The following is an 18,451-nucleotide window of genomic DNA, read 5'->3' as shown; positions in this document are numbered from 1 at the left end:
TGCTTCCAGGATGAGGCATTCCACTCCCGTACATCTCAGATGTCCTCGTTTTTCAAGGACTGCAACTTCCCCCCCGCTCAGTGGTCGAGAACGCCCTCGACCGTGTCTCCCGCATTTCCCGCAACTCATCCCTCACACCTCCTCCCCGCAATAACAATCAAAACAGAATCCCCCTCATCCTCACGTACCACCCCACCAACCTCCGGATCCAACACATCAGCCTCCGACACTTCCGCCATCTGCAATCCGATCCCACCACCAAAGACATTTTTCCCTCCCCACCCTTATCTGCTTTCCGGATGGACCACTCTCCTCGTGAGTCCCTCATCTGCTCCACACTCCCCTCCAGCCCCACCACAGTGCAGGTACAGGAACAGCTGCACTTCCCAGAATCTAGTCTACTGCATTCACTGCTCACAATGTGGTCTCCTCTACAATCAGGGAAACAAAGTGGAGTCTGGGTCATGCTTTGCATAACATCTACGTTCTGCTCGCAAAAAAGACCCTGACCTTCCAGTTGCCTGCCACTTTAACACACCACTCTGTTCCCTGGCCGCCATCTCTGTCTCAGGCTTGTTACATTGAGCTTTGCTGGAACACTGCAGGTTGGAAGAACAACAAAGTAAAAAAAAAATTACAGAACTGCAGCTGCTGTAAATTTTTTTCCTTCACAAATGCTGCCAGACCTGCTGAGCTTTTCCAGCAACTTTGTTTTTGTTCATGGAAGAACAACACCTCATTTTCTGCTTGGGGACCCTCCAGCCCTCCGGACTCAATATCGAGTTCAATAATTTTAGGGCCTAAACTCTCTCATGTCCTAGGCCCTTATCCCACACACCAGCCTTGTTATCACATAGCCTGCCATTACACACTACCTATTGTTAGTCACTAACAGTCTCCATTAACAACTATTCACCCTCCCGGCCAGATCATTAGCAACTCCTTTGTCTATCCAACTGCTCTTCAGGCTCTATCCTATCGTTTACTCCCTATCCCATCCCCTTCCCTATTTTCTGCATATAAACCAATGTTTTCCCAGCTACCATCAGTTCTGAGGAAGGGTCACTGGACCCAAAATGTTGATTTTTTTTCCTTCACAGATGCTGCCAGACCTGCTGAGCTTTTCCAGCAACTTCTGTTTTTGTTCCCTGTACAAGACACAGGCTTGCATGCAACATTAACTACAATAAAAACCTTTTGGCCTGTTTGTGCTGAACATTTTACATAATTATACAAATTAGTTTCTTTTGCACGGCTTTCCAAGTGGATTGGGAACGCACACCAAGTTTGGGATCAGACCCAAAGTTGACCATGGAGCACGCTGCTCCTGAAGGTCAAATGTCAGATTAACTTCAATAAATAGATTCCCTCAGAAACAGACGTTAATACGAGTATTTATTTCTACAGGAATACGTCATGAAACATGAATCTGTCTGCATTAATTTACATACAGGCACAGCTCAGAGAACTTCTGTGTCTGAACTGGAGTCAGAATAGTCTGCAACAAGGGAACTGGTATTGAGATCTCGATCAGAGTCCACCACTGCCTCAGTCTGTAGGGAAATGTCAGTTTCTCCCCTAAAATCATTAACATCCTCTTCAGTTGTCCTGTCTGGAACATGGTCCTTTTGATCGGTTCTGTTTCTCATTTCCAGACTGGAATCCTTTTCTCTGCTGACCAAGAGCGACTGCTGTTTCTGGCTTTCTGTTTTCCGTCGGATTATTCCAAGATTACTTGCAGCAAATCCGTTTGGGCTGTTTGTGGATTTGGTTGTTGATTTTTTATTCAGGCCCAGTTTTTTCAAGGTCTCACCAGCCTTCTCTCCTACCGTGACTTGCGATGATGCAAACCAGGACCGGGAGGTGATTTCTTTCCTTTTCAATCTTTGCTTGTCCTCGTATGCTATGTTAGAAAATGTGGAACATCAGAATCGCTGCAATTCTCACAAATACATAGAAACAGGTCAGCCCACCTGGCCTAGTGTTTGACAGACATTCAAGCTTCTTTCCATCTATTCTCAGCAAAATCTCTAGTTTAACCCTCTTCAATATTCTCCCTCAAAATGTCAAATTTCTTATTTAGTCCCTTCCAGTGGCGTAGAAGTTACTCCTAAATTTACAATTAGATTTCTTGGTGATACACATCAATGACCTATAAGTTCTGCTCTTCAGTACAAGAGGAAATCTTCTATCTCACCCAAGGGATCATTTCACTTGAGTGTCACTGCTGAGACACATGCATATTCCAGCTTGGAATCACTAGGTAATGAGTGGTTCAAACTGGGTCAATCTTACCGAATCAGGTGACTATTCATCATGTCCCAGTGATGTCCAGCTGAAACCAAACTCAACAAGTTGGGGCTGCTGCATGGGAGTCAGTGCCATCATCATGGATTCTCAGAGGGGAACTCAATTCTCTTTGTATTCAATTCTGACCAAATGCATTTAGCTCTAAGTTCTTAGACTAAGGTCCTCTTTAGCTCCTCTGTCCCTACTGATAGTGACCTTGAACCCCGTGCACCCCCATTATAGAATGCAAAATCAACCGTGGGTGAGGAGTCTCTGGGAAACGCTATTGCACACACCCAGTGTGCTGTCATCACTCCCTTACTATGCTAAGTGAACCTGGTTGCATGGGCTTCAAGGAGCTTTGCTAGGCCCAAGTGAGTCACCCCAACTGTAATTCACCCTCACACACACTGATACCCTCTCTGCTCCAGGCTGGGTGTTGAGAAGCCCCAGTCATTGCCTAACACTTTCCAAGAACACCAGGGGAGTAACTTTACCACTCCCAAGATACTTGCTGAGAGCTTTGCTTCCTACGAACACTTTGAAGTGGAATGGAGCAGTTTTGGTGTTGAGATCAGCTCCTACTCTGCACCATTCTATGTATTAATGTTGATCTTCACCCAACTTACAATCCATTGCCTGGAATTTGAGAAGTGAAGCCAAGTGTTTATCGTCCTCAGATTCCTGAACTAGAGGGATACTGAGAGATGCTTTGTTCCGAAGAGCTTCGTCTTTCTCCTCCACTTCTTTCAACACCTTCTTCTCATCCTAAAGACGGGATAATGAAACTGTTAATTAAGATTCAATATTCATGACAGCATGGGATGGCGAACTAAATGGAAAAGTACATGGGCACCAGGGAATATAGAGATGCCTTTACCAAAGACTTTCTGCCTTGGATTTAATGATTATCTGGAGACCCTTTATCTTATTAATTGTTCAGTGGTTCTGAGAGAGATATATTCCACTTCCACTGGCTGATGTGTACATGTGTGGGAGACAGCACCATGCTAACTCTCTTAAGGAGGGGATGGGAGTGGTGGTGCTGTCTTTGTCTGGGGGAGGAGGACTGGAGAACGAATGGTGCTGGATTCATAGCTTCACAGTATCTGCATCAGACGCACCCGGAATTTCTTGCGCAGCATGCTGTTAATGGCAAAGTCATCTTTCCAGGCACTCTGCATCTCCTGGATATCAGACAGGGTGGGAATGGCAATCTTCAGCTTCTCCTGGTCACTGACTCCATGTTCCAGCTTGTACATTGCATCTGTCTCCAACTTCTTCTTCTCTTCATGCTCTGAAGGGTCAATGATCATTGTGTGATTAAAGAGAAAGCACCACGCAGACCAACTACCAGTCTGAATTCACAAAGACCCATTAAATACCACACTCACCCTCACACACCAACACCTGAGCCACAGAGACCCTCACATCCCCATCAACCCGACCCACACTATCCTGCCTTGCCCAGCACCCCACCCCTCCCAGTCCCGACCGTCATTCTGGCCTCCCCGACACTGCCACTCCTCTGTCCGCATTCCTTGCCCTCCTCAACCAGCCCTCGCCCTCCCCTTTGTCCCAAGCCTTCTCTGCTCCCTCCTGCTGTGTCACTAACCAGTTGTTAATATCTGCTCATTGTCCTTCATGTCCCATCGTTCCTCTTTGCGCCGTGCTCCACTCACTATCACATAATCACAGTTGGCTGGGTCAGTCTGCATCTCGATGTGATTCACACACAAATGGCATTTCATCCGAAACCTGCAACATCCAACACCAGACATAAAGCAGCACTGACAGCGAGTGAGCAAGGAAAACATCCTGCTCCAGGATCAAGAACCCAATGACGCGTGTACGACAGAGAGCAGTGAGGCATCTCTGTACCCAAAAAGGATCCTATCCAAAAATCAGGGAATCCTCCCACCCTCATCATTCTGCCTGCCCTCAGAGTCCTCATGAACAGCCACACAGGGAGAACACGATCATAGCTGGGCACCTAAAGTGCATGACAAAGGGGATAATATGTTCTTCAGAGGAAGAACATACCCTGAACTATATTATTCAAATAGGAGATTCCATTCCAGGAACTGCACCACCCAAACAGGCAGCCAGTGAGTAAGCACAGAACAACTCACGGATCCACTCCATTATCATTGGACTGCCCAGCACAGCAAGACTAACAGGTCGAGAAATAAGGTCAGTTTTTCAAAAAAAATTTATAACAGAAGTGTTATGGGGGGGGGGGGGGGCCTTGAGAATGTAAATCACCTCGAACATGGGAGGGTGCACACTCACAATGCCATTAAGGAAATGGTTCCAGATTTTTGATCCATTGACAGTAAAAGGAATGGTGAGCCTGACTCTGCTGAAGGGAGGGGTGGATTAACCTGTCCCGTTGAGATACAAAAGGAGTGGAGCAAACAAACCCTAACTGAGCTTCAGAGGATGAGGTGAACAGGAGTAGTACCTGTAGATGGGGGTTGTGTAGTAATTCCCAACTTTCTTCTTCTCTGCATTGTACCGGACACCTGGAACGAAGAAAGGACTTTTGTCACCCCATCAACATCTACTCTTTTAAACCCAAAGTAAAGCTATCTCTACACTGTCCCCATCAAACAAGGAGATTACAAACCATGAGGTTTGAAAGACAGTAAAGCTACCTTTACTCTTTTTCAGCCAAATAAAGCATCCTCTGATCTTTTAAACTGAAAGAGAAAGACCCTGTGACACTGTCCCCATCAAACACTCCAAGGACAGGAACAGCATGGGGTCAGATACAGACTGAAGTTCCCTCTACACTGTCCCAGCAAATATTCCAGGGTCAGATACTGCACGATTTAATATAGATTTAAGCTCTCTCTACACTGTCCCTAAACACTCCCAAGACAGGGACAGCACTGGGTTAGATACAGAGTAAAGCTCCTTATTGCTGCAAACAGTCCTGCTTGGATAAAGATTCTGCTGTACGTTTGCAATCTCCCTTCCTCATAGCACCTCCCAAAATAACAAAACAAACTCAAGTGAAGCTAACTACAACTCATTGCAGAGATAGTAGGAACTGCTGATGCTGGAGAATCTGAGATAACAAGGTGTAGAGCTGGATGAACACAGCAGGCCAAGATTTTCTGAAGAAGGGTCTCGACCTGAAACGTCGGCTTTCCTGCTCCTCTGATGCTGCTTGGCCTGCTGTGTTCATCCAGCTCTACACCTTGTTATCTACAACTCATTGCACCTCAGTTCGTTGCTGTGAAGCAGCAGAGATAGCAGTTTTCTCCACTTGGTCTATTATTGGACCCGCAATTGGCTGAAAAGATGAAAGGACAGAATGCTCTAACTCCCCCAGGCCCAATTTCACCTTATTCTGTACATTGTCGCAGACTTACCCATTCCAATGTGCTTCCCACAACCATCACACCAAATGTTATATGGCATTTCAAACCTTTGAGAAAGCAGAAGATTCAGTTACTAGTAAACCATACCTAATAAACCACAATAATATTTGTCACCCTGAAAATTCAGTTCCATTGACTACCAGGTACATCAACTGGCCAGGGCAAGAGCCTGTCCAGCGAATGTGAACACGGCATTCTTCAGGGAATGTGGCCACCATAGCCAAGGTGACCAACCTATGCTCATCCACTACTCGCAGGTCTGGTTGGACAGCAATTGAGGAAGAAAACTTGTTTGAAAGCCCTTTAACTGTGACACATGGCAGACATCTGCATTGAGTGACAGCCAGAGCCAATAGCTCGGAATGAGGAGCAGGAGATCCAGCCCCTCTTATCTCCAAGCTGCAACACATAGAACATCAAACCCGGTAGCAGATATAGAAATCGCAATTAAGCGGCCTTGCTATTACAGATCCAGAACACACGAGAAAACAGAGGAGTTGAAAAGTCAGACTCAGCAGGAGACTCACCGGATAATGAGGATTCCTTGGGAGAGTTTCCGTGCCCTTTCCCGCAGAGGGTGACTGTTCCTGTACTTGTTGAGGGATCCATGCTGTCAGGTTACAAAAATGTCATCCCAGTTCAGAAAAAGCCAGAAAGAAATAGACCAGTTTTAAAGCCAGTGCAGATTGCTTAGCCATTGAAATCCCTCCACCCAACTCCTCCCATCTTTCTCTCTCTCTCTCTCACACAGAATCAAGCCCAGGTTGCTGATATCATTACTCAGTTTTTACAGCACAGAAAGAGGCCTTTTGGCCCATCATGTCCACTTATTCCAATCTCATTCTCCAGCACTAGGCTTTGTACACTATGGCATTTCAAGTGTTCATCTAATTGGTTCTTAAATGTTTTGATGGCTTCTGCCTCTTTTAGGCAGTGAGTTCCAGACACCCACAACCATCTGGGAGAAGGTTTTCCTCAAACTTCCTATCCTGAACTGAAAGCTGTGCCAACTGGTTACTGCCCCTTCCATTAAGGGGAAAAAGATTCTCCCTATCTACATTGTCTGTGCCCCCTCAGGGCTTCATTAACCTCAAACAGTTCCTCCCTCAGTCTTCTCTGCTCTAAGGGAAAAAAACCGCAACCTATCTAGTCTCTGACATGAAACACTCGAGGTTTCACAATGTTAAAAGTACTAAGTAATTGTTAGCTTTTTTGATTAAAGATATTAATGGGACACGGGTGATATTTAACAAGGCAAAATTTATTGCCCATCTAAAACAGCCTTTGAGAACAAGGTGTGAGCTACCTTCTTAAAAAATTGCAGTCTTTGAGGTGTAGATACACCCACAGTGCTGTTAGGGAGGCAGTTCAAGGTTTTTGAGCCAGCAACAGTGAAGGAATGGTAACACAGTTCCAAGTCAGGGTGGCAGGATAGAAGGACAATGACACACAGCTTGCAGCTCTTATTTAGCATTCCAATCACTTCATCTCGAACGCACTGAACTCTTACTTTTGCAGGATCAAAGTCAGGTGGGTAGTACTTGTTCACACCTTTCCGTTCCCCCTGTAGGAGGGAAAAAAAAAATTACACAATGATTAGCCAGGCTTTTTTTGTTTTGAATGCACATCTCTCCATCCTAGAGACACTAACTCTCACTGGATTGCTGATTCTTCAAGGGCAGTGCATCCCAATCCATCACTGATGTGGCCATTCCCCACGAGAGTCCAAGCAATGGAACTGGTAGAAAACTTTAAAATGAAGGTTTAAATGGTCAAAATCCAGCCAATTCTCAACAACAGCTAGGAATCCCAACAGGGTTACCCAACTGCTATCCTTTAGATAAATCATTAGACACATATTAGATGTCAAACTAGGAATCAAACCCAGAGCCTCTGGACCAACTATACCTCAGAACATTGGGAGGACTGTTTGCAAAATGTTATAAAGCTGAGCCTATCACATAGCAAGGCAAATGTCCTTCTAGTCAGCAGGCCTTAACTCCTGCATCAACCCATCTATCAAAGAGTTTATAACTGAGGCATCAACCAGCTGCAATAGCACAGCCTCACCTTCGAGGCTCAGACAGATTTGGAGCGAGTGCTCAGATTGATTTTGCAATGAAAAATGTCAGAGACATGCCACTGACAAAATGTTATAGTGTAATATCTTCCTGAATAATTCAAATTTTAATTACAGTCACAGAGTCATGGAGATGTACAGCATGGAAACAGACCCTTTGATCTGACTCGTCCATGCCTATCCTAAATTGATATCCTAAATTAATCTAGTCCCACTTGCCAGCATATAAATTCAAACCGTTCCTATTCATATACCCATCCAGATGCCTTTTAAATATTGTAATTGTACCAGCCTCCACCACTTCCTCTAGGCTGCTCATTCCATACACACACCACTCTTTGTTTGGAAAAAGTTGCCCCTCAGGTCCCTTTTAAATCTTTTTCCTCTCATCTCAAACCTATGCCCCTCTAGTTTTGGGCTCCTCTACCCTGGGTAAAAGACCTTTGCTATTTACCCTATCCATGTCCCTCATGATTTTATAAACTTCAATAAGGTCACACCTCAGTCTTCGATGCTGTAGGGAAAATGGCCCCAGCCTATTCAGCCTCTCCATATAACTGAAACCATCCAACTCCGGCAACATCTTTGTATATCTTTTCTAAACCCTTTCAAGTTTCACATCGTCTTTCCTATAGAAGGGAGACCAGAGTTGAATGCAGTATTCTAATAGTGTCCTCACCAATGTCCTGTACAGCTGCAACATAGTTTCCCAACTCCTATACTCAGTGCACTGACCAATAAAGTCAAGCATACAAAACATCTTCTTCACCACCCTGTCTATTTGCAACTGCACTTTCAAGGAACTGTGAACCTGCACCCCAACATCTCTTTGTCCAGCAATACTCCCCAGGATCGTACCATTAAGTGTATAAGTCCTGCCCTGATTTGCCTTACCAAAATGCAACATCTCACATTTATCTGAATTAAACTCCATCTGCCACTCCTTGGCCCATTGGCCCTTCTGATCAAGGTCCTGTTGCACTCTGCGATAACCTCCTTCACTGTCTGCCATACCACTAATTTTGATGTCATCTCCAAACTTAGTAACCACACCTGCTATATTCCCATAAAAATAAAATGTATCAAAGAAACATTTCAGATACACATTCAAAAAACAGACTACAATGAATCACAGATTACATTTAAAATACAAATCCAAGCAGCAACTGAATTAATACCTAATTATCCAGAATTAAAGCAAAGGGAAAACTTAGTTTAAAATACAAACAGGACACAAATCTCGAACAGAAGGGTCACACACCCCTTTAGACAGACAACCTTGATGAATTGCCTGTACATAAGTTTTCATTCTCAAAACAAAGCATGACCAGCATACTTACCATGGTTTACTTCTTGAACTTCCTACTCACAGGCAAACCGCTGCTTCCACTCCAATCCAACAGCCTGTGGACAAAAGAAACACACAGTGAGGTTTCCAGCAGTTTGCTCAACTTCATCCTACTGGCTGTGTGCTGTAGGGCTGGGAGTGGGTGGAGGTGTGCATCACAGGAGGGCAGTGAGGATGAGGGGGTGAGAGTGGGGAATACTGATGGGGCAAAGGGGCTTCAGGCAGAAAGATTCTCCGGGGCAGGGTCTAACAAACGCGGGGGAAGCAGCTGAAGGTGAAACCGAGAGAGTTTCTGACCCCCACCCCACTTCCTCCGGGGCTGACAGCCGGCAGAAAAGACAGGTGTTGGGTGGGAAAGATAGAAAGCCACACTACGGCCTAAGGACACTCGACTAGGCCACTGAGAAGCCTCAGAAGACCCAAGGCCCGGTTTCCACAGCAACCCCAAACCGTCCAGCGCAGGCGCCGCCATTTTACCCGCTCCGGACCCCGGGCACACCACGCAGGCGCAATCCCGCCGCGAAGACGTAATACGTTCCTCCCTAGCAACCGGGCAGACCGGGCTCCTAAATTCCCAGAGAGTGTGGTGTCTGCATTCCCTATCCAAATGTCTTTTAAATGGTGTTATCCTTCCTCTGGTAGCTTGTTTCATACACGTATCACCCTTTGCGTGGAAAAAGTTGTCCCTCAGATCCGTTTTAAATCTTTCCCTTCTCACCATAAACCTACGTACGCCCTGAAGTTTTGGAGTCCCCCCCTCCCAGCCCTGGGGAACAGACTTTGGCTATTCATCTTCTGCACTCCCCTCATGATCTTATAAACTTCTATAAGGTCATCCCTTAGCCTCTGCCAGGGGAAAAACGTCCCAGCTAATCCAGCCTCTCCCTATAGCTCAAACCTTCCAGTACTTGCACATTTTTTGCCCTCTTTCCAGTTTATTAACATCTTTCCTATAGCAGGGCAACCAGAATTGTACTCTGTGCTCCAAATAGGGCCAAACCAATGTCTTGTACAGGTGTAACATGTTGTCCCAACTTCTGTACTCAATGTTCTGACCAATGAAGGCAAGCATGCCAAATACCTTCTTCACCAAACTGTCTACCTGTGACGCCACTTTCAATGAACTATGTACCTGCACCCTCAGGTCTCTCTGTTCAATGACACTCCCCAGGGTCCTACGATTAACTGTGTAAGTCCTGTCCTGGTTTGTCTTAGCAGCACCTCGCATTTAACTGAATTAAACTCCATCTGCCACTCCTCAGCCCATTGGTCTAGCTGATCAAGATCTCAAATTACTCTTAGATAATCTTCTTCACTGTCCAATGTACTACCAATTTTGGTGTCATCTGCGGACTTACTAACCATGCTTCCTACATTCTCATTTTAACCCCAGAAGTGAAGATAATGAAGTCAAGGCTGGACAGGGAAGAGTCAGAGATGGACAAGATGAAGGTGAGAGAATGATGAAATTGAAAAGAAATTTGATGAAGTTTCCCAGTTCAGGGCAGAAGCAGAAAATGGCGCTGCTTGAGTCATTACTGTATAGAGTCTTGGAGTCCTGCAGCACAGAGACAGGCCCTATAGCCCTAACTGGTCTATGTTGACAAAAATGTCCATCTATGCTAAGCCCATTTCCCCGCACTTGGCCCATATCCTTCTAAACCTTTCCTATCCATGTATTTGTCCAAATGCCTTTTAAATGTTGTCAAAGTACCTACCTCAACCACTTCCACTGGCAGCTCATTCTATATGCGTATCACCCTCTGTGTAAAAAAGTTGCCCCTCAGGTTCCCATTTATTCTTTTCCCTCTTACCTTAAACTGATGCCCTCTAGGCCTCGATTCCCCAACCCTGGGAAAAAGACTGAGTGCATTCACCCTATCCATGCCTCTCATGATCTTATACATTTCTGTAAGATTCCCCCCTCAGTCTCCTACGCTCTGAAAAAATGTCCTAGTTTTTCCAATCTCTCCCTATAGCTCAGTCCCTTAAATCCTGACAACATTCTTGTAAATTTCTTCTGCAATCTTTCCAGTTTACTAATATCTTTTCTATAGCAAGGTGACCAAAACTGAACACAATACTCCAAGTGCAGCTTCACCAACGTCCTGTAAAACTGCAACATAACTTCCCAACTTCTGTACTCAATGTCCTGACTGATGAAGGCCAATGTGCCAAAAGCCTTCTTTACTGCCCTGTCTACCTGTGACCCAACTTTCAGAGAACCGTGCACCTGGACTCAAAGGTCCCTCTGTTCCACTACACTACTTAAGGCCGTACTATTCACCATGAAACTCCTGCCTGGATTTGACTTTCCAAAATGCAACACCTCACACTTATTTATAGTAAACTCTATTTGCCATTTCTCGGCCCACTTCCCCAGCTGATCAAGATCCTGCTGCAATTTGCGATAATCTTCTTCGCTGTCTACATTACTAACTATTTTAGTGTAATTCGCAAACTTGCTAATCATGCCTTGTGTGTTCTCACCAAATCATTGATATAGATAACAAACAGCAATGGGCTCAGCACCAACCCCTGACGCACACCACTAGTCACAGGCCTCCAGTCCGACAAACATCCTTCCACTATTGAGAGATAGCAAGAACTTCAGATGCTGGAGTCAGAGACAACATAGTGTAGAGCTAGAGGAACACAGCAGGTCCGGCAGCATCATAGGAGCAGGAATGTTGACGTTTCTGAAGAAAGGTCCCAACCTGACATGTCAACTTTCTTGCTCCTCTGGTGCTGCCGGACCTGCTGTGTTCCTCCAGCTCCATACTGTGTTATCCTTCCCTTATTACTCTCTGCTTCCTACCATCAAGCCAACTGTGTATCCAATTTTCCAGCTCTCCCTGGATTCCATGCGACTGAACCTTGCAGAACAGCCTATCACGTGGAACCTTATATGAGGCCCTCCTGAAATCCATATAGACTATGTGTACCGCCCTGACCTCATCAAACTTCCTAGTCAAAGACCTTCATCAAAGAACTCTAACAAATTTGTGAGGCATGATCTCCTACGCAAAAAGCCATGCTGACTATTCCTAATCAAACCCTGTATATCTTATCCCTCAGAATCTTTTCAAGAAATTTGCTACCACAGATGTTAGACTTACTGCTCTATAGTTCCCAGGTTTTTCTTTCTAGCCCTTGAATAAGCGCACAACATTCGCCACCCTTCAGTCTTCCGGGACTTTACCTGTGGCTAACAATGATGCAAATAAATCAGCCAGGGCACCCGCAATTTCTTCTCTAGCCTCTTGCAGGGTTCTTGGATATATGTGGTAAGAGCCAGGAGATTTATGCACCTTCATACATTGTAATATGTCCAACACCACCTCTACTGTGATTGTCCCCGGGATATCACCAGTAACTTCCCCAAGTTCCCAAGTCTTCGTATTTTTCTGCACAGTAAACACAGAGGAGAAATATTCATTGAGGACCTCGCCCATCTCCTATGGTTCCAGACATACATGAACAAAAACAGAAGTTGCTGGAAAAGCTCAGCAGGTCTGGCAGCATCTGTGAAGAAAAAAATCAGAGTTAATGTTTCAGGTCCAATGACTCTTGCTCAGAACTGGAACCCGGAACGTTAACTCTGATTTTTTTCTTCACAGATGCTGCCAGACCTGATGAACTTTTCCAGCAACTTTGTTTTTGTTCCTGGTTTACGGCATCCGCAGTTCTTTTGGTTTTTCTTTCCGTTTCCCCACATACATGTGCATTTTGAGATAACAAGGTGTAGAGCTGGATGAACACAGCAGGCCGAGCAGGAAAGCTGACATTTCGGGTCTGGACCCTTCTTCAGCTCTACACCTTGTTATCTCAGATTCTGCAGCATCGGCAGTTCCTACTATCTCGTGCATTCTGATCCTTGAGGCGTCCTACTCTCACTCTAGTTATTCTTTTTCATTTAATATACTTTGGATTCTCCCTAATCTTCTCAGCTAAAGCTATCTCGTGTCCCCTTTTTGGCCTCCTGATTTCCTTCTTCAGTAAACACCTGTATCCCCAATATACCTCCAGGGATTCCCTTGATCCCAGCTGCCTGTACCTGAGCCATGCCTCCTCCTTTTTTCTGGTCAAAGCCTCAATATCTCTTGCTATCCAGGATTCCCTACTCCTGCCAACCTTGCCCTTCACCCTCACAGGAACATAAAGATCTTGACCTATCACACTTCTAAAGGCCTCCCACTTGCCTGAGATCCGTTTTGCCTGCAAACAAACTACTCCAACCAACACCTGCAAGCTCATGTCTAATTCCATCAAAATTCGCCTTGCCCCAATTTAGAACTCAAACCAGTGGACCAGCTTTGTCCTTCTCCAGAACTAGTTTAAAATTAATAGAACTGTGGTAACTGGTCCCAAAGTGCTCCCCCGCTGTCACCTCAGCCACCTGCCCTGTCCTATTTCCCAACAGTAGGTCGGGTTTTGCCTTTTGCTGAGTAGGACTTCTCTCTGCTGCTTGAGGAAATTTTCCTGAACATATTTAACCAAATTCTACCTGATCTAAGCCCTTAACACTATGGCAGTCCCAGTCTATGTGAGGAAATTAAAATCCCCTACTATGACAACCCTGTTGCTCCTGTAAGTCTCCCCAGTCTCCCTGCATATTTGTTCCTCTAATTCCTGTTGACTATTTGGGGGGCCTATTGTACAACCCCAATCACGTCATGATCCCACAAAGCCTCACTAGATGATCCCTCAGTTATTTCATCTCTGACTACTGCTGTGATACTCCCCTTAATCAAATATGTAAACCCCTCCCCTCTTTCCTCCCCTTTGACCCACCTAAAATACCTGTACCCTGGCACATTAAGCTGCCAGCCCTGTCCCTCCCTTAGCCATGTTTCTGTAATGGCTATAATATCCCAGCCCCACGTACCTGTCCACACCCTGAGTTCATCGGCCTTACCTGTCAGCCCTCTTGCATTGAAATAGATACAATCTAATCCAAGTGGCATTCCTTGCTCTCTATCGTATTCCAGCCTGACCTGTCCCTTCAGGTTGTTGCCATTTCTGAATACTGTATCTCCTTCCAGCCTTGCACTTACCTCCCTGCCAATCCAGTTTAAACCCTCCCTTGTAGCACTAGCAAATCTGCCCTCCAGGATATTCATACCCCTCCAGTTCAGGTGCAATCCATCCCTCCTGAATGGGTCACCTCTGCCCCAGAGAAGATCCCAATGATCTAAGAATCTGAATCCCTGCCCGTTGCATCAATTCTTTAGCCACGCATTCATCTGCCATTTTGTCCTGTACTTACCCTCACTGGCATGTGGCACTGGAAGTAATCTGGAGATTACCACCGTCGAGGTCCTGGTTCTTAACTTTTTTCCTAGCTTTCTATAATCCCTCCAGAGGACCTCATCCCTATTCCTATCTATGTCATTTGTGACAACGTGCACAGTGACTTCTGGCTGCTCACCCTCCCCCTTGAGAATGTTCTGCAGCTGCTCTGAATATCCTAGACCCTGGCTCTTGGGAGGCAACCAACCATCCTGAGTTCCCATCTGCAGCCACATAATCTCTTGTCTGTCCCCCTAACTATCGAGTTTGCTGTCACTAAGGTCCTGTTTATCTTTATCTTTACCTTTTCCTACTATGCCCCAGAGCCAGTCATAGTGCCACTGACCTGGCTACTGGTGCTTTCTCCTGAATGGTCATCCCCCTCAAAATGGTATATTTGTTTTCGAGGGGAATGGCCACAGGGGATTCCTGCACTCTCTGCCCACTCCCTTTGCCTTTCCTGGTGGTTACCCAGTCACTCTCTGCCTGCACCTTAGGTGTGACCACCTCACTAAAACTCTTATCTATGGTGCACTTAGCATCTCAGATGATCCTGAGTACAACCAGCTCCAACTCCCTAATACAGTCTCCCAGGAGCTGCAGCTGGGTACCCTTCCCACAGGTGTAGTCATCAGGGATGACGGAAGGCTCCCTGAGCTCCCACATCCTGCAGGAGGAGCATGCCTCTGCCCTAACTGCCATCTCAACTACTCTAAGACTAAAGAGGTAAGTTAAAAGGACTTTACCTGAGCTTATCTGTACTTTTTGCTGAGCCACTGTTCATCAAAGCCTCTTAAGCCAAAGCTTTACTACTCACTCTGTACTGGAAAAAGATTTAGTAGAGTGTGAGACAGTGTAGGTCTGGAATGAGAAATATTCCATATAGCCCACAAACCAGGCATGTTTTTGGACCCATGTGGGTAGGCTTGACCGCAGCTTTTATTTGAGTGCACTTTGGTAAGAAGAATAAAAGCATGGACTATTTTCTAATGGGGAGAAAATTCAGAAGTCTGAAGTGCAAAGAGACTTGAGAGTTCTAGTCCAGGATTCTCTCAAGGTAAACTTGCAGGTTGAGTCAGTAGTCAGGAAGGCAAACGCAATGTTGGCATTTATTTTGAGAGGACTTGCATATAAAAGCAGCGATGTACAACTGAGTCTTTATAAGGCTCTGGTCACGCCACATTTGGAGTATTGTGTGCAGTTTTGGGCCCCATATCTCAGGAAGGATGTACTGGCCCTGGAGCGGGTTCAGAGGAGGTTCACGAGAATGGTCCCAGGAATGAAAAGCCTAACATATGAGGAACGTTTGAGGACTCTGGGACTATACTCATTGGAGTTTAGAAGGATGAGGGGGGATCTAATTGAAACTTACGGAATACTGAATGGCTTGGACAGAGTGGATGTTGGGAAGATGCTTCCATTGGTAGGAGAGACTAGGACCTGAGGGCACAGCCTTGGAGTAAAGGGAAGACCTTTTAGAACGGAGATAAGGAGAAACTTCTTCAGCCAGAGAATGGTGAATCTGTGGAATTCACTGCCACAGAAGGCTGTGGAGGCCAGGTCATTTAGTACATTTAAGACTGAGATAGATTGGTTCTTGATTATCAATAGGATCAAGTGTTGCGGGAAAAAGAAGTTGAGGAACTTATCAGCCATGATTGAATGGCGGAGCAGACTCGATGGGCTGATTGGCCTAATTTCTGCTCCTAATGTTATGGTCTTATGGTCTTGAGTAAGTGAGATGAGTTAAAAGAGAACAAGTTCAGCCGGGTAGAGAGGGGGGAAGCATTGGATTGAAACTGCTTGGACCCCCATTGAAGGAAGAGCTGGAACCTGTCAGGCCGTCTTGGTAGGAGATGAAGGTATAGAGAGAGAGGTCCATGAAGGGGAGATATTGGGGACATATCAGTAAGGACAGACTGGCAGCTCTGAGTGAAGCATCACTTGGTGTGTCTTCTGAGCCCTATTCTGGTCTGGTAGTTTCTGCCTCGTTGGCTGCACAACATTGATCTGAGAAGATGCACAATTCCCTGTTCTCTATTTTTTGCTGGACTGTCTTCTCCAACTGGGCTTTTTATCTTGGCTTGCCTCTTCCAATGCCCTTCCAAACAGAGAGCCTCCAGAGGTCACAGCTGTCAGAACTTTCTCTGTCTGTGGCTTATATCTTGCAGGTGTTTTTGTCCTGGAGGTATAGACACCCAGAATATCATGATCTTATTGGCCAGTTCACTGTACAGAAGCTCTTTGGGTAAACAGCAATCATGAATGTTTCTGAGCCAATACAGACATTGCTACTTAGCAGTGAATCTCCTTTGGTGGAATTGGCATTCCTCAGGACCTCAGAGTTAGTGACCTGCACTTGCCAAGAGATCCTCCCTATGGACTTGATATCTAGCTCTGCCGTGACAAATAGGCTTTATATAGTGACTAGAGCTTTCTTGGTGATTCTCCGTAAACTACAAATCAAGGTAGTGTTGTATCCAATTCTCTAACTGTTTGTTACAGTCAGTGATGATCTCCCTGGGTTTGTTTTCAATGGACCTGTTGCCTTTTTGATCATTTCAAACATGCCCTGACACTCCTGCATTCAATAACGTCTGGATATTTCAACATGTAACCAGTAATTATTGGTACATCACATTGTCGTCTGTTGAACTTTACTTCAAATGATTCTTAGTGCATTCAGAGTATTCTCACTCCAATTTGTCATAATTTATTTTCATAAAAGGACTGGACAAGGGGAGAAAAAATGGACTCAAAATAGGAACAATTCAGTTCAGTGGGGTAGGTGCAGGCTACAGGACAAGTGCAGGACAATACTTTGTGTGACTTTTGGGTAGGAGGTATATGCATGCTGTTTGGGATTGGGGACTCTGAGGTTTGGGGCTGTGGAGGGGAGATCTCTAGGGATGAAGTCAGCGACAGTTCTTGATACAATGCTTGATGTTTGCTGATATGATCATGGTCAAGGCGGAAGCATGAGAATGTGAAGAGTGTTGGTATTGAGAACCTGCTGAGTAGATGTTGGTATGCCAGAAAACAGCAGCACTAACCTGGTCAACAGGTTAGATGACAGTGTTAGTGTTAGATCTGAGAGAACAGAGTTCAGAGGGATACAGGCTAGAGGGATTGAAGGATCCACTGACACAACTGATCTCATGCTGACAGGAGGGAGGCAGGTGGGAGTGATCCTCCCTATGTCTGGAGTAGTAATTCAGAATGCCAGGCTCATGTTTTGGGCACTAGGTTCGATTTCCATCAATGACAATTGGTAGAATTTGAATTCAGTATAAAAATCTGGAATTAAAAGTCTAATGATGGCCATGAAACCTTTGTCAATTGTCATAAAATCCCAGCTGGTTCTGTAATGTCTTTTAGGGAAGGAAATCTACTGCCTTTCCCTGGTCTGGACTACATGTTACTCCAGACCCACAATAATGTACTTGACTTTTAATTGCCCTCTGGGCAATTAAGAATAGACAATAAATGCTGGCCTAGCCAGAAATGTCCACATCCCAAGATTGAATAAAAAAAAGTTCTCAATAATGTTCTCAATAATAATAGGCGAGGTTGTGAAGCTAAAGTAAGCGGTCCAGCTAGAGGAAGATTCTTGGAGACAGGTAAAAGGGTCTGATTGGTGGAGAACCCATTTGGAGGTGAAGGTAATATCATCGCCAAACTCAAACAGTTTGCTAAGGTGGGATTAATTGGAGTCCTTTACTGAGCATGGATTATTCAGTGCCACATATGAGAAGGTCAGAGGAATCATTATTATACTGCAAGAGGTGAGATTATAAGAAAGAATGGAGTCAGAAGGAAGTGAATAGCAAGAGCACAAGAAATAGGAGCAGGAGTAGACCTTTTGATATAATTTAATATGACTGTGGCTTCAATGACATTTTCCGGCCCAGCCCCAAAACACTTGATTCCGTGAGAGACCAAAAATCTGTCCATCCTGAACCTTAAATGTATTCCACAATGGGGCATCCTCAATCCTCTGCAATTTGGAGAATTCCAAAGATCCAGAAACCACTGGGTGAAGTAATTTTTCCT

General features: G+C 45.2%; 2 protein-coding genes across 8 annotated transcripts in view; both read right to left on the bottom strand.

The window, feature by feature from the left end:
- The window catches only part of gtf2f1 (general transcription factor IIF, polypeptide 1), a 152,325-nt gene that overhangs the window by 105,140 nt on the left and 28,734 nt on the right, over positions 1 to 18,451 (bottom strand). The gene's annotated exons all lie outside the window — the stretch shown is intronic.
- On the bottom strand, positions 1,379 to 9,682 carry yju2b (YJU2 splicing factor homolog B). Of its 4 annotated transcripts, none has more exons than XM_020518869.2 (10): positions 9,584 to 9,682; positions 9,099 to 9,162; positions 7,189 to 7,242; positions 6,206 to 6,288; positions 5,670 to 5,725; positions 4,754 to 4,814; positions 3,905 to 4,047; positions 3,414 to 3,586; positions 2,919 to 3,057; positions 1,379 to 1,903 (listed from the first exon to the last, which is right to left on the bottom strand). In XM_020518869.2, exons 2-10 carry the CDS (start codon positions 9,099 to 9,101, stop codon positions 1,461 to 1,463), a joined length of 1,155 nt encoding a protein of 384 aa, XP_020374458.1. In that variant the 5' UTR covers positions 9,102 to 9,162; positions 9,584 to 9,682; the 3' UTR covers positions 1,379 to 1,460. The 4 variants fall into 4 exon arrangements, with proteins under 4 accessions (XP_020374458.1, XP_048473878.1, XP_048473877.1 ...); XM_048617921.1 differs by lacking the exon at positions 9,584 to 9,682 and adding an exon at positions 9,404 to 9,577; XM_048617920.1 differs by lacking the exon at positions 9,584 to 9,682 and adding an exon at positions 9,410 to 9,577.

This window comes from Rhincodon typus, chromosome 38 (genome assembly GCF_021869965.1).
Source record: "Rhincodon typus isolate 14 chromosome 38, sRhiTyp1.1, whole genome shotgun sequence".
Lineage (NCBI taxonomy): Eukaryota > Metazoa > Chordata > Chondrichthyes > Orectolobiformes > Rhincodontidae > Rhincodon > Rhincodon typus.
This window is presented reverse-complemented; position numbering and strand designations above follow the sequence as displayed.

Coding starts and splice junctions, on each gene's coding strand:
- yju2b (XM_020518869.2), bottom strand. Junction 4,815..5,669: donor TGGGAAGCACATTGGAATGG/GTAAGTCTGCGA, acceptor TCTTCGTTCCAG/GTGTCCGGTACAATGCAGAG. Junction 4,048..4,753: donor TACACAACCCCCATCTACAG/GTACTACTCCTG, acceptor TGGATGTTGCAG/GTTTCGGATGAAATGCCATT.